Here is a 14,826-nt window from a genome sequence, read left to right as displayed (position 1 = left end):
TCTCCTTATAATTGAAAGCCTTAAAGTTTAATTGCATCTCCTCCCTTGTGAGGTACAACAATGTCATTCTCCCCATTTAAGGTGTTATTTCTATAGCATGGAAATTACCCACAAAGATGTTTACTGATTTATTTAAGAAATTCGGAGAAGCATGTGGTAGAGCAGGTAATTAAGCTCACATTTCTCAGGTCTCATTCTGGCCCATGCTAGATCTTGCTTCATCTGAAGAAAGCATTAGGATCTTTAGAATAATACTTCCTGGGTTCTTGCCTTCTGTGTAGCAGTTTTCTGTTGTATGGGTATATGCTTCCTAGCATTTTACAGAAGAAGTTGCTTCTCCTCTGATGACAATTAGTTTGCAGTCATCTCACTAAATTAGTCTTGAAAGATGCCTTAGGAAAATGGAAGGCTATTGCCAAAGTGTTTGAATAAACAGCAGAATGTGGCGAGAGTGTACATAGCATTATTGCCACCGTTGACCCTTAGCACAGACCCAGTTTGTTTTTTCTTTGGAATTAATCTGTGGTTAAACTCTGAGTCCAGCCTAATATAAAAACTCTGGGCATAGGTGGTGAAATAAACAACTTCTAATTGAGAGTGAATCATCTCTAGAATTAAGTACTCTAAAGCTTTTTCAGACTGTGAAAGGAGGAGTAGGAAGCACTTAATGAATGTGTTTTTAAACGGGCAATTTGTGTTTAGCTCATCAAGCTAGAAGCATATTAGGCTCCTTGTACAGATCACAGATGGCAAGAGCAATTGTATATTGTAGTTAAAACTTAATGTAGATTAAGAGGTTGTGATAACACCAATGACAGCTTTCTGTATTTGGAGTTTAATAGATGCATTTCAAATGGAATGAGGTAGTGACTTAGTGCTTTTTAAAAATTAATCCTTACCTGCTTTTATCTCTGTCAGTTTTCAAGCACCCTCACTGTTCCTGGTTTCTGTGTACAGCATTTGTTCTGCACAGTGTAGCTGCCTGGTTTGTGTCCTAAGCAAACATCTATGGGGTTGTGTCAGTTTGCAAAGACATTCCTAAATGGGTTGTGAGAGGGAAAGATGCTGCTAACATAGGCAAAAAAGAAGAAGAAGAAAGCACTTTTTTTAAACCTTTTTTTTTTTTTTCCTTCAGCTGTAACGTGTCACCTAAATCCCTTGACTGGATAGGGCAGAACCACAGCTTTAGGATTAGTGCGTATGATGGATTTAGGATTTGAAGCAAACATGTGTTGCTGTCTTTGCATTGTATCTAGTTTTTACTGCCTAGAGAGAAATGTTCTTTCTTTTATCAGGCATGTCCATTAAAATACTGAGGAGAACCTTCTGAGAAAAGATGGAGACTGGTACAATGACATTTTGAAGAGCTGTACAAGAAGAAAATGTGATTGTTCTTTTTTTTTCAGACCTGGAAAGAGACTGAAGAGCTTAAGCACCTGGACAGATTCACAGTGAAAGGCAAGGGTGGCTCAGGAGGGCAGAGAGGGGAATGGATTGTACTATTAACTTTGCACTTATTTACTGCGATGGGTACAATTGATTGGTTTTGAAGAGCAAGTAGAGCCCTCAGCAAGAGTGGGACTTGCAAATCTATTAGTAATCAAATATATAAAAGGGGTACCTCTATGTAGGAATTGCTGTCAGAAGGAGGAAGCAGCATGGAGAAGCCAACAACTGTAAATTGGTATAATGTCTTGGTGGATGCTTAGCAGCTGGTAAAGTAGCAAAGGAAAAAGAATATCATCGGGAGGCCTTTTGGTGCAGAAATGGATTCATCTATATGCCATCTTGCCTCATAGCCCTGTCCATGTCCATCATGTGTCATCTTTAAAATGTTGAACTGAAACCCACCCAATCCTCGAAAATAGACAGATAGGTACGTCACATAGAATAAAAAGGATTTTGTTGGGATTTCGATATTCTAAATCTGGACAGGGGAGGAGGCCTAAATTTACTGTGAAACTGCTCTGTACAACCTGAAAAATACCACTGGATTTTGGAAACCACCGATTATCTTGGTTTTTCCTGATAATATTTTTCTGCTATTACATTGAAAATGTGTACTACAGAATCTTGATATCTACTAAGGCCGTCACTGCTTGTATTCCATTCTGAAGCTGCCCTTTGTCTCAGATATGGATGCCTCAAAAACTCACTTGCTTCAAAATAAGTTCTCAGTGGCCCGTCTGGCTGAAGAGTTTTTCTGGGTTGGTGGCAGCATCGTAGCTTCTCCGAGATGGAAAATCGGCCATATTGGTAAGATGCAGGCTGAATACCTGCCACTTAATTGAACAAGACGGTATCATCTTGAAAGCTTTCATGTTTAAATCTTACTTAGTGACAACTTTGTCTAGCAGTAGTGTGGGGGAGTGGAAAAGAAGGAAGAACTTGAGACACTGCCCTAGTCCTTTGTTATTTTGCATGGTTGCTAGGGCAATTCTTTTGGTCTTCAAGAACCTCTCAGTTATAATTTCATTACTGATTTCTTTACATTCTTCTGGAAAAGCAAATGCAAAGTTGTACATTTTTGTACATGTGCAGACCTTTTGAAATTTTCTATTGCGTAGATAGAATCTATCTCCCTCTCCATGCCCACAGTAAGATAGGTTTGCTGTCTGCCAGAATTTGTACACCTCTTAACAATTTGATTTTTCATGCAATATTTGTAGTTTTCAGTCTTTCAAATGAGGATTTAGAAGTATCTCTGTTGTCTTCTTCCATAGTAGGTCACTGGACTCTTGGGAGGTTGTTTTCTGAATACTGATATATAATGGCAAAATTCTTAAGCTTCACTAGCTATCTGACAGAGGTCCCTTTTTGCTTCATAACAGCCTTTCTTTTAAATAGGTAATAAAAACAGCAAACCTAGTTGGAAAAGGCTAGAGAAATGAGATGTTTCCTGTTCTAGTAAATGCATTTTAATAGCAGTCTTCTTGAGCCCCTCCTGTCCAGTAAGGAAATCTGCAGACCAGAACCACCTGTTGCCTTGGAAGCACTTTTTTTGTCCTACTCATCAGTGGGAGTCCTCTGTTTGCATGTGGGAAAGCTGTTTTGGTTTGGTAATATTTTAAGGGAACAGCTTGCCCTTATAGTGCACATGTACTGGAGGGGTTTCTCTAGGCTCACAAACACATTGCATCTTCTGGAGGCCCTGAAAAGAAATAAGCCTCTGAAATCTATTTTCCTCTCCTTTATAGTATTTAGAAGAGCGGTTGTTTTGAAGCATACAATCAGGATACATCTTGTCAGAATTTGTTAACAGGGCAGAACTCAGCAGAGTTGTGTGATGCTGGCCTTCTGACTTTTCTGAAGAGACTGGCTAGGGCCAAAGCTGTACGACATAACCTGGAGCTGTATTGAACTTTGGACGTGAATCTTTTGACAAAGCTGGTCCATGTATAAAAATACTCAATGACTCAATCCTCCTAACTTCTTTTCATCCTCACATGCTAAAATACTCCCACTCCTTCACACGTTTACATCAAACCCAGAAAATCCTCAAAGACAATAATGCTACTGAACCATAAATAATTAATTAACAGACGTTAGAACATCTTTCTAACAATAAGCATGAAATTGAGCTCTTTTTTTTTGCTTCTATCAGGACAAATTGTAGGGATTTATAATTTGTGTAGTTTTGTTATTTATTGTTACTTTAAAAATTTTTATAGTAACTATAAATGTTACTGTGAACTATGAAAAATCACTTTGAGTCTTTTTGCTGTGTCAGTCTAGCGTCACTTTGTAAGAACACAAGAACAGAACTAAGTGTTCTATGTTTCTGTTTCCTGCTCTGCTATGACATTGTTTTTTGCCGCAGTACAGAGATCCATCTTCTCTCCATGACTGTATTTTGTCCAGATGCAAATTGAGGCAACTTATTAGATCAAGAGAGCTGAATCTCAACTGAATTCTGCAAAAAGGTACTATTGAAGTGCAAAATATTATTTAACCAAGAAGAAAACGTCAGCCTTAATTGAAGATAGTTAGGAGCCGTTTCTTCCAAAAAATGATTTATTGCAAGACTGAGGGATTTTTATTTGAGGTATAGAAATGAATCCTTAAAGGAGGTATCTGAACAATGGTAAGAAGAAGCAGTTATAGTTGTCTTCTCATTAGTGTGCTATTCTCATTTACATGCTGTGAAAGACTTCAGAAAAAATATTTTATTTTTTGTTTGATATGAATACCACTATGATTTTTTTCCCCCCCCCCCGCAAATTTTTCTGCCAGTCTCTCTAGTGCTCTAAACTTTCAGTCATGCAGACAGGTAAGGGTGTATGTTTCAGTGCACATACCTTTGTAGAGATGTGGAGGTGCACCGTTTCCCCTCTCCATCTCAATTTCCTGGTCTTTGTCTCGCTACCCCTAGCTAAGGCTTCTGCATTACCTGAAAGGTAGTCCTTCCAGTCATGTTGGTAGGATCCAGAAAAGCTGTTGTTCTAAGGAAGACATTTCTTGTGCTTTCCTTTCCTTGTGTCACCAAAGCCAAAAAGATGCTAACAGATACTTAAAACAAGTATTCGGTATGGTCTGACCATTCGATTGGCAGGTACACTGAACAGAACTGAACTCAGGTTTCTGTCTGCAAATGTTAATTGCAATCGTGCATTGAATCACCAAAGAACAGTCCAGTGTCCAGATCAGCTGGAACTGGCAGCAGGGTGGCTTCTGAGGTACTGTATACTCTGGGTAGGTTTGGGTGAGAAATCCTGCAACAGAAATGAACAGCTGCATTTAAAAAGCTATCCAAGGGTGCTTATTAAAACTTTAACAGCTGAGGAGTATATTCTTACTTCGCATACAAGCAAAGTAAATGTGTGTTGCATAAAGTGTACTTTTATTCTGGTGCTTCTTTATTATTTTCTGCTTTGTAACAGGAGCGGTCTTTGATACGTCTCCCATTTCTGCTCTTCTCATTTCTTCAAATACAATTATTTACTGCAATAACTTCCAAAGAGGAAGTTGGACATTTAATGTGATTTGAAGTCTGTGTGATTAGTGCTAATAGAAATTTTTTTATTAGCTATTTTGACCAAAAAATTTTTTTCAAAAAACCTATAAACCTTGTGAAATTAAAGTAAGTTCAAGCTTTCCATAATTATTATCTCCCAGGAAATTTGAGAAGTATTTATCTTTCGTCTGAATTGGAATGAAAGCAGATATTGAAAAGATTGCAGTGTCTAGGAAATGGTCGAGCTGAGTTTGAATCCGCTTTGGATCTGATGTTGTAGTGAATTCCAGTAATGCTTCTGAGCTGTAGCATTTGCTTTTATGACTAATGCCTGCTGACCACATTGATTTCATCTAAGGGCATCTGTGATTGAAGCCAAGGGATCAGCTTTAAGAAATAAAATGTTCCATGAGGTATTATCTTGTTCTTAGTTTAACACCTTCTTACTGTAAATATTTTATTAACATAAACAATGTATTTACAGAATTGTGGCTTTAAATTTAAATTTTCTTTTATTATTAGTGATCTGCTTTCAAATTAATCTATTTTGTTGAACCTTCTTTTCCTGAGTTAATTAATTGAATTTGTCTGAATATGAGCTCTAAAGCACAGGAACGTCAATGATTTTTTTCCATTTCTTTTTACTCTACCTCTTGCTTCTCTTGTGTACTTTTGCTTTTGCCTGAGAGGTAGACTTGAATCACCCCAAAGAATTGTGTTGGTTTTGATGTATTTTGAAATACATGGAATGAGTGTTTTAGTTTGGACACTGTTTCATCTGTAATCTGTATGTACAGATTGATAAAAGAGGAGCCTGACCTCAGAATTTCCTTGTATTTATTTATAAATCTGTACTCACTAGAGTATGTATTAGATATATTGGTTTTCATTCTTCCGTCCAGAATCCAAGTAGTAATTTACACTTCTCATCTCTAGGTCTGGGAAAAATATATAAATACATTAGACATGGTAATAGTTTTAATTTTACTTAAACAGACCAGGCAGAAAAGCCACAGGAAAATTAAGCCATAGGCTATGCTCTGTCATTAGGGGAAATAAATGGGAGACCTGGCAGAAAATATGAGAGTCTGCATTCATTCCTGGGACATAGCCAGTCGCTAACAGTTTGCATTAATGTTGTCAAGCTTAGTTCCTTGCAACAGCTGAATTTCAAAAGAATGCCTCCTCTTTGGGCAGGCATAGGCATGGCCCCAGCCTTGCTCCCAGGGCTTCACATGCAAAAGCCTCAGTTTAGCAGCAGTTCCCAAGGGAAGGGGAGGAGCCCTGCTGAGACAGGGGAGAGCTCTTTGAGGAAGCTTCTTCTAAGACCTGTTTCTTGGAAGGCCACTGGCTGCGCTGTCTGTCATGCTGCCAAATCCCCGGGAGGGGAACATGTTTTAAGGGCCCAGAGACAAAATACCATATACGTGGAAGGCCTCCTCCTAGGAGAATGTGGTTTTAAGTCATTTGGAAGAATAAAAATCGGTTAGGTTCTTGCTACAACGTCTAGAAGCAAATTTGTAGGATCGGTGGCTTGATCCACAGACGCAATGGGAGGAAAAGCTGATACTCCATCTCAACTTTCTAGAATTACTATTTCCAGAGTTTACTATTTTCTTTGGCCTGGATGGCAGGTAAAAGGATGATGTAAACAGCAGACATGCAATGCCTTTGTGATGGCTCTGTATGTAATGAAAATGGGTATTCTTGCTTCTGGAGAGAAGTAAACGTTTGGGCTATAAAGCTTTTTCATGGTTTGCAGAAGTCCTAGTGTTGTTCTGTCACTCTAAACATGTTGTAGTTTTACTAAAGGAGCTTCAAAATAATGTTGCTGATAAATTCAGCTTAGCTTTGCCTCAGACTCTTTCTCTTGTGAAAGATCAAACATTTCCTTTACAAGTCTGGTTTCCTTTTTGCAGACATATTGTGATACCTTGGTGTTAACAAGCAAGTTAGGAATATTGTCTGAATTTCCTTGTGCTTATTCTAGAAACTGATACTTGATAGCAGTTTGATTTAGAGTGTGATCAGAAGGTAAATATTCCTAGTTCAGCTAAATCCCCCCAAATAAGCGTGCTGCTAGTAGTTCTATTATAGTCTGCTTATTAGTGTGTTTTTAATGTGCTTTGTGTTTCATCAGTCATGGGTATTGGCAAATGATAGCTAAATGTTTATGAATTAGGACTGAACGCTAAAAATATGATTATATAGATCCATTAGGCATTTTAGGTCCTAATCTTGTAACTGCTTTAGTAGGTAGAGGCGTTTTTCTGAGTTTGCTTATTAGGATTGTTCGCATTCTGGGAGCAGCTTATCTGGGTAAGTATTTGTAGAACTGAGCTTCTGAACCTAAGGTGCTTATGAGAAAATTACAGATCTTCCATAACACCAGGTTATGGACTACAAATCCAACTTTGTTAGCATTCAATGTTTTTTCTAATTCAGTCATAAAGAACTATATTTAACTGATATTTCGGATCCACTTTAATGCAAATGTGAGGATTTCCTCATAATATATGTTATAGGACAGAAAAAAAAAGTACTGATACTTTTTTATGCATCATTATCCTTGTAGTATCTGAGTGCCTTACACAAAACATTGATCAGTGCAAATAATATCTGCTCGGTATTCATCTTCTTCCCAAGAAGAAAATTTTGGAATCTTTTTAAGCACAGCAAAATACTATTTACATGAAAGAAGGCAAATCAAAATAATGCCCACTTCTACTTGTTAGGATTTTTTTGTTTGGTTATACATTTCCCTGACTGGTGTAGGATAAAATTACTCTGATGTTGACCCTAACTGTAGACCTCTTTATAAGAATGTAGCCTTTGAAGCCGGCTTCATCTTTGCAGTCACGCACTGGATTCTAACCACCTTTTTGCTGTTAATTTTAAGGCAGTGAAAATGGTTTAACTCTTAAGTCGTTTGTCCATAAAAGCCTTTGAATTATTTTTAGGGTTCCTAGAATACTTTTGATGACCAAGTTGGGTAATTAAATTTTTTTTAAAATTGGATTCTGAGTAGACAGAATACCAACTAAACTGCTTCATAAGAAACCATTGTACTTCTAAATGGTGATACTGCTCACAGGAACTCCAGAATTTACAAAGAGGAATGTGGAAAAAAAAACCTCATTGAAGTTATGCCACAAGGTTACTGTATGTTTAAGAGGCAAAAACATGAGGCATAATGAAAGTAAGTTTCCTGACATGGATGGAACGGTGTTAGTTTTTGCTGGCCAAGGATCTGAACTTCCAGGTGGAATTTCATACTGTGTCCAGCACAAGTTTTACATACTGTAGGAGCTCAAATTAAGCATTCGAGATGGTCTTAAGAAGGATATGTACCTTGCGCCAATTCCAACATATGTATGTTTCATACCTAGTAATATGGGAATGAAAACTTTCACATTTACACGGAAGTCCATAGTTGCCAAGAATCTTTCTGACTTTTTGATCATATAACCTGACCTCTTATATTAGACAGTACAGGAAATCTTGTCCTTTGACTTGAACTGATAATTTGGCAGCTGCTTGATATGTTTTCTTCCTGTAAAGGTGACTTTAAAGGGAGCAAAGTCTGACTTACTGATATCACTTTATTTCTCACTTCAGTGGAAAGATGTATGAGTTCCATGCAAGCTGGTACCCAAATGATCAAACTCCGTGGCAGTTCCAAAGGGTTGGTCCGCTTCTATTACTTGGACGAGCACAAGTCATGTATTCGCTGGAGACCCTCTCGAAAGAATGAGAAAGCCAAAAGTGAGTGTCAACCACAGAACCTTTCTTCTGATTCCTCCTAGGGTCTAGCCTTCTTATAAACAAACAAGCATGAAGGATTTGACTCATTCACGGGTGATCAAGAAGAATGTTGTACTTGAATTTAAAAGACAGTAAATGATTTTATGATTAATAGTTTATGAAGATTAAGTTGCTGTTGTTAGCTATGCAGGTTGCAGTAGTGTAGTATGTTGTAAATGAGTTGCAGGCAAAACCTGTGTGAATTGGGGACCTTGCAATGTGAGGTTTGGGCCCTTTCTCTACAGGATTTCTCTACGGGATAAATGCATCCTGTCTGGCCTAGGGCATGCACACAGTCATTAATGAACTACGTGCTTTTGTCATTCTAGTTTCTATCGACTCTATTCAGGAGGTTTGCGAGGGGAAGCAATCGGAGATCTTTCAGCGCTATGCCGATGGCAGTTTTGATCCTAACTGCTGCTTCAGCATCTACTATGGAGACCATATGGAATCTCTTGACCTGGTATCCTCCAGTGGAGAGGAAACACGCACCTGGATCACAGGGCTAAAATATCTGATGGCAGGGATCAGTGATGAAGACAGCCTCTCAAAACGCCAAAGGACCAGAGACCAATATCCTTCTTATACTATCTGAGAGTATTTCCCGGTGGTGGAGAGCTATCAATAGCATAGAGATTCCTTTAAGTATTTGTTTTGCTAAAAGTAAGCACTAGGCTCAAAGCTTCAAAGCAGTTCCCATTGTATTCCCTGTTTCCAGAGACAGAGGAGTCCTTGAAGAGGGTTGATCTGGACAAGATTTGGAGATGAATGACTGGAGTGGACTGAAAAACATACAGGTATATTCTTTCATCTGTTACTCCCTGTGTAAAGCTGTCCATTTCATTTGGTTGTACAGGACAAAGTGTGATGCAACATTGCAATTTGCTCAGAAGTTAGTCCTTCTGTGCCGTAGTATGGGTTAATAGCATGTGTTGCATGTTGAGCATAGCAAGTCTAGAAACTGTTACTGAAATAACATGAGTTATATTCTATATTACCTTGAACTTTCTTTCAGCCCCAGTCTCATACACAGTCTTTCCTAACATGAAAAAGATCATATATACATAATGTTCAGTAATATCCCTTAATATTCCATGCTGTTCCTTAACTCCTGTTCAATGTGGTTGAAGCAGACATTTGATGAGGCAGATAAAAATGGTGATGGCAGTCTGAGTATTAGTGAAGTGCTCCAGCTAATGCACAAACTGAATGTGAACCTACCCCGACAAAAAGTCAAGCAAATGTTTAAGGTAAGAAATGAAAATGTATTTTTTTCTAAAAGAACAAGGATTGAGCTGCTGGAGATTTAACATGAAACCTAGTAGGAGAGATTGTAAATACTTCAGCAGCTGGTTTGTTTCCACTCTACTGAAAGATACTACACAGTCCATTTGGTAAATTGAAAAGAGCTCCAGAAACACGTCATAGATAAATTGTTATTCATAGAAAAAGGCATTGCACCAGGTACCTTCTGGTGTTACATAACATAAAGACACACAGTACAAAGATGGCTTTTTTGCTATACTTGTTGATCTGAAACTCAGTCACGTTTCCTCCTCTGATTGCATTCTCTCTAATAAATATCATCTAGTAAAGTATCCAATATCCTCCAATAACTGGTACTAATAAAATATCCAGTGTGCAAACTTCTGTATCTGTCATGATTTTTCAACTGCTAAGAGCTATTTGTTTGACATTGCATTCTACTGACCTTGACCCAATTTATTGGGCAACTGAACTATGGAGATGTGTATGCTTTTGTAATCAAGCAGTCTGTTGTGTGAAGGACCTAAGCAGAAGTTGAATCAATAGTTTTCAGCATAGCGAACTACCGTGACACTTGCACTACACTGAATCAGGGACATCTCAGCATAATTTTCCAGCAGCTCTGGTATTTTAAAGAATGTTCTCTCGGAGAGGCTCTGAGAGATTGTTTTAGAGAAAACTAAATACTGGAATTTCGGTAGCACTGAAAGGGATCGAATACCTATCTACCAGTGGCTTTCTAGGCAGTCTAAATCCATCCAAGGCATTATGTGTAGCTGAATACATAAGTTTTACCTAAGTTAAGGTACAGAAATGTTCTAAGCCCAATTTCACAAAACTGAAGCGGGAATGAGTGAATGCGTAAGATCACACAAAGATCTGTGGCAAGGCAAAGGTAATTCTGTTCTCTGTTGGTGCTTGAAGACAGAGCCATCTTTTATTCTAAGCATTTACTGAGGTTGTACAACTCCTGGGCAGTTTGCAATCAATTTAAGACTGATTAAAGATTTCTTAAAGTTCCCGTCTTCATTTTCCAAAGCTTTTCTTCTTGTTTTGAGTGATTTTTTTGTGGTTTGATAAAGTACTTACGGAATGAAACTGCCTGGACACATATTTTTTCCTGTTGCTGTGTGGCTAGAAGACCACTTTGAAACAAGTAGTCTTTTTGGTATTGCTGAAGTGTAAAAATTCCTTTTTTATTTTTAATCTTTCTTTTAATGCACTAGGACAAGAACATTAGAAACCTTCAGTCCTATGAAATAGAAACTTGAAATCATATCAGAGTCTTTGAAATCATTTTACGATTCGTGCTAGGGAACGATTGCTCTCATTTTGACATGATCTCTGCTAAGATGTAAAAATTAGGCTCTGTTTATTATTTAGGAGGGCTCTGTGCCATTCTTCTGAATTTAGTATTCCCTAGACAATTACCTACCTGTACGTGAAATTGATCCATGTAGAGAAGGATGGTAAGAAGTGTAAACTGTAAGCTTCAAGGTTGAGATGGTGTTAAGAACCTTGAATGAAAAGCAGTTTTGCTGATGACAGCCACTAGTTATAGAATTGTTCTCTTGCTAAAGAATAGTAAAAAATAAAATGAAACAGTCAGCTGAGGCCTTATGATACAGTTTATAAATCTTGTGCAAATAAGTTTTAGTATGTCAGCTCTTGTTCCTTAATAAACTGCCATAATGTTGCATAGCTCAGTGAGTCCTATGTGCAGACCTCATGGAAACATGGTATCCTGCACAGCATGGGTAGCTTCGTGGGGGATCAAGGAGAAGTTAAGAATAGTAGCATTCAGCATGACTTTTGATAAGTCAAGTATTTTAACATGAAACTGAACAGCAATTGGATGTGTACAATTGGATGGGTGATTTTGTATTCAGTTTGGACACGAAGCTGTCATTCTTGTAACTTATTCCTGAGAAAAGAAAGGAAGGCAAAATGATCTCTTTCCTTGGTTAGAAACCAATGTAGCCACTGCATTTTGCCATGGACAGTCTTTATAGACCCACTTTATAGCCTCTGATTATGGCCTCTTAACTATAGCAGAAGAGAAGATTGTTAGGGAATAATTTGGAGAAAGAGAGTAACTTGGAAATCTTCTGACTAGTTTGACTGGGGAAAAAATGGGCCTTGAAACCTTCCTTCTCTTCCATGGCTGTATGTATTTATTCTAATGCCTCTGGGTTGAAAATATTTTTAACTTACATCTCTTTCTGCTCTTTCTTTCATCCTGCTGACAGCTGATGCTGAAGCCTGCCTGGTTGCATCTTATGTGCAATGTAAATTCCGTTGTGGGTCCTCAATGGTAAAATATGCTCAAATGGAGCATGAAAAACAGGATAACTCTGCAAACCACAGCAGCTCAAGGTTATGGGGGGGGAAGGAAAGGCTATTGGAAAGTTTCCAGTGATCAGCTGACACAGGTTATCCTAGTGTAGGCATCAGGCTAATATTTTACCCATCATTTGGGTGGGTTGTTGTTTAGGAGAAGAAAATCCTACAAAAAAAGAGTTCACCGCCGGGGAGAAATTTAAACAGAAGTTTAGAAGTAGAGTTAAAATACTTGAGCATTTTTTCTGTATGTTACTGAATAAAAGAGGAATAAAAGAGAAATAAAAGGTTTATAACACACAGATGCCCCAGGAAGCTGCGTGCTCATTTCTCTCGGGTTGCTCTTACTATGCCAGTCCTCATTTTGATTACCATTTTCTGTTTCTGTTTTTAAAATTTTAAATGGAATGAAATGCTAGTCATCAGGAACTTGCAAATACCCTCTCCTTTGCCTTGGCTTTTGTTTGGGGAAGAAAAAAAGTCAGTTTGTGTCTTTCACTTCTGCAGGTGATAAATTATCCAATTGATGGATTAAGACCTGTATGGTTATGACCCTGAACAATTTTACATGAGGCTATTATTGCATTAAACAGCAGTTTGTGCAAACCAGATGTCTTCTGCCAACTGAAAGTTCTTTAAATACCAAAAGTACTGGCTGTTGGGATGAATGGTTGTAATCCTATCTCTGCAGGAGTATGTGCTACTGTGTTAGGTCCTGGTTGTTTCCATACACAAAATTGTTACCTTTAGGGTGCAGGCTGTACCTCATGAGAGTATTGGAGGTGAGGACTTCTCAGCTATTTTAATTTTTCTGATGCAATGTCTGGACAGAGTATGTATGTACCTTAAGAAATAAGAGTATGTATATACCTTAAGAAATAAGAGTATGTATGTACCTTAAGAAACATAATGTACATTTAGGTGCCTGAAAATCTCACGGTTGGAATGGCAGCTGTTTGAGCACTGCTTCATGTTTACTACAAAGTCATGCTAGCCTAGTGATCACTGGATTTTCAAGAATTCAGTTCTGGGACACATTCCAGGCTCAAAAGCCTTTGAGAATCATGCATGTACAGCCAGAGAAAACTAAGGGGTTTTACCCGTTGCTCTTTTTTTTTTCTTCAGTTTTTTTCTTTCATATTTCAGGAAATACTAGGCTTACAGATGTAGCTCAGTGAAGAACTGAATTTAAAAATTCATTAAAATTAGTAGATTAAACTGACTCTCTTTCCAGGATGAACCACTAGGTTTGATGCAAGCCAAATAAAAGAGATTGGGTAAAACTTTCCTGGGAAAAAATTTGCATTTATTGTATGCTGTATTCTGGTTTTACTGTTTGTAATCAGTGACAATTACTACACATATCGGGTGCTTTAGAAATGCTATTAACAAAGAAGAATAGGTTTGCTTTTTCCACATGCAATGCATAATTGAAACTGAGCTGGTCTCAACTGAAAATATAATTGCTATTTGATAGCTTAGAATCAGAATATTAAGTGGCCTTGAAATTAAAAATCAAATCTCTCGGTTAATGAAATAGCTACAGCAAGTATTTTAAGATATAATAGGGTAGATTACATGTAGGTCTTGAAGAAAGTTACCTTGAATATTAATTTTTGTAGTTAAAATAGTGAGTTGTTTAAAAAAATCTTGCCATAGTTACAATGGGAAAAGCCATTTATTTTTATTAGCTACTTCTTGCTCACAAATGCATTCATATTTTCACCTGGGGCTCATTTCTAAAGAAGCTCCATCTATGACTTCATGACTTCTTATTCTTCTAGTCACTTCCTCCATAGTACTGTCAGCTTCAGTGTCGTAGCTGATACAGCCTCTGAAACTGCTGGAGTGTGAGACTGGAAAAGAGACAAAATAATGAGGTCTATCAAGATTAAAGAGCAGGGAGCAAGTGCAGGGTGTCCTTTGGGAACAAGGAAAGAGGAGGCTGTTTGTGTAAGTTTTTAGAAATCTCTGTGGGTGCATTAGAATAAATTGCAGGGTTATGGCAGTACTTCGTTCTTGGGCAAATACCTGTGAATTGATGTCAGCTTGCCAGGACAGAAGTGCTTTGTGAAGGCTGCTCAGTGCTGCTGTCCGTGATTGTGAGAGCTTATTATCAGCGTTTTCCTCAACTGATACAAGTGCACATATATGGCAGTACATGAAGGAAATTCAGTGAAAGATATGAAGATTTGGTAAAAACTTGCCTAATTTATTTATTTTTTAATTTCGTGGCCTGAAATGTGCTTAAACATCTCTACAGTGAAGGTGAGCAAAGCAATATGCTGACAGCTCCTTTATTGAGAACAAAGTAGGGAATGCTGGATAAGCTTTTTTTCATAAAATATGCAAGTGTTGTCTATCCTGTTTGGGAAACATTGCAGCTTTCCTTTTTCATGCTTTCCCCTGGCAGAATTTCTCATTCATTTTTTCATGCTTCTAGGAACAGGCTTTTAGGAAAC

At 37.8% G+C, this 14,826-nt stretch overlaps 1 protein-coding gene across 1 annotated transcript in view; it reads left to right on the top strand.

The window, feature by feature from the left end:
* The window catches only part of PLCH2 (phospholipase C eta 2), a 92,581-nt gene that overhangs the window by 40,746 nt on the left and 37,009 nt on the right, over nucleotides 1-14,826 (top strand). The window contains 3 exon segments of the mRNA XM_050909426.1: nucleotides 8,573-8,719; nucleotides 9,088-9,331; nucleotides 9,879-10,008. Coding sequence (XP_050765383.1) covers nucleotides 8,573-8,719; nucleotides 9,088-9,331; nucleotides 9,879-10,008 — 521 coding nt within the window.

Source organism: Gymnogyps californianus, chromosome 21 (genome assembly GCF_018139145.2).
Source record: "Gymnogyps californianus isolate 813 chromosome 21, ASM1813914v2, whole genome shotgun sequence".
Taxonomy (NCBI): Eukaryota; Metazoa; Chordata; class Aves; order Accipitriformes; family Cathartidae; genus Gymnogyps; species Gymnogyps californianus.
The sequence above is the reverse complement of the archived record's forward strand: the minus strand, read 5'-3'. Positions and strand labels throughout refer to the sequence as shown.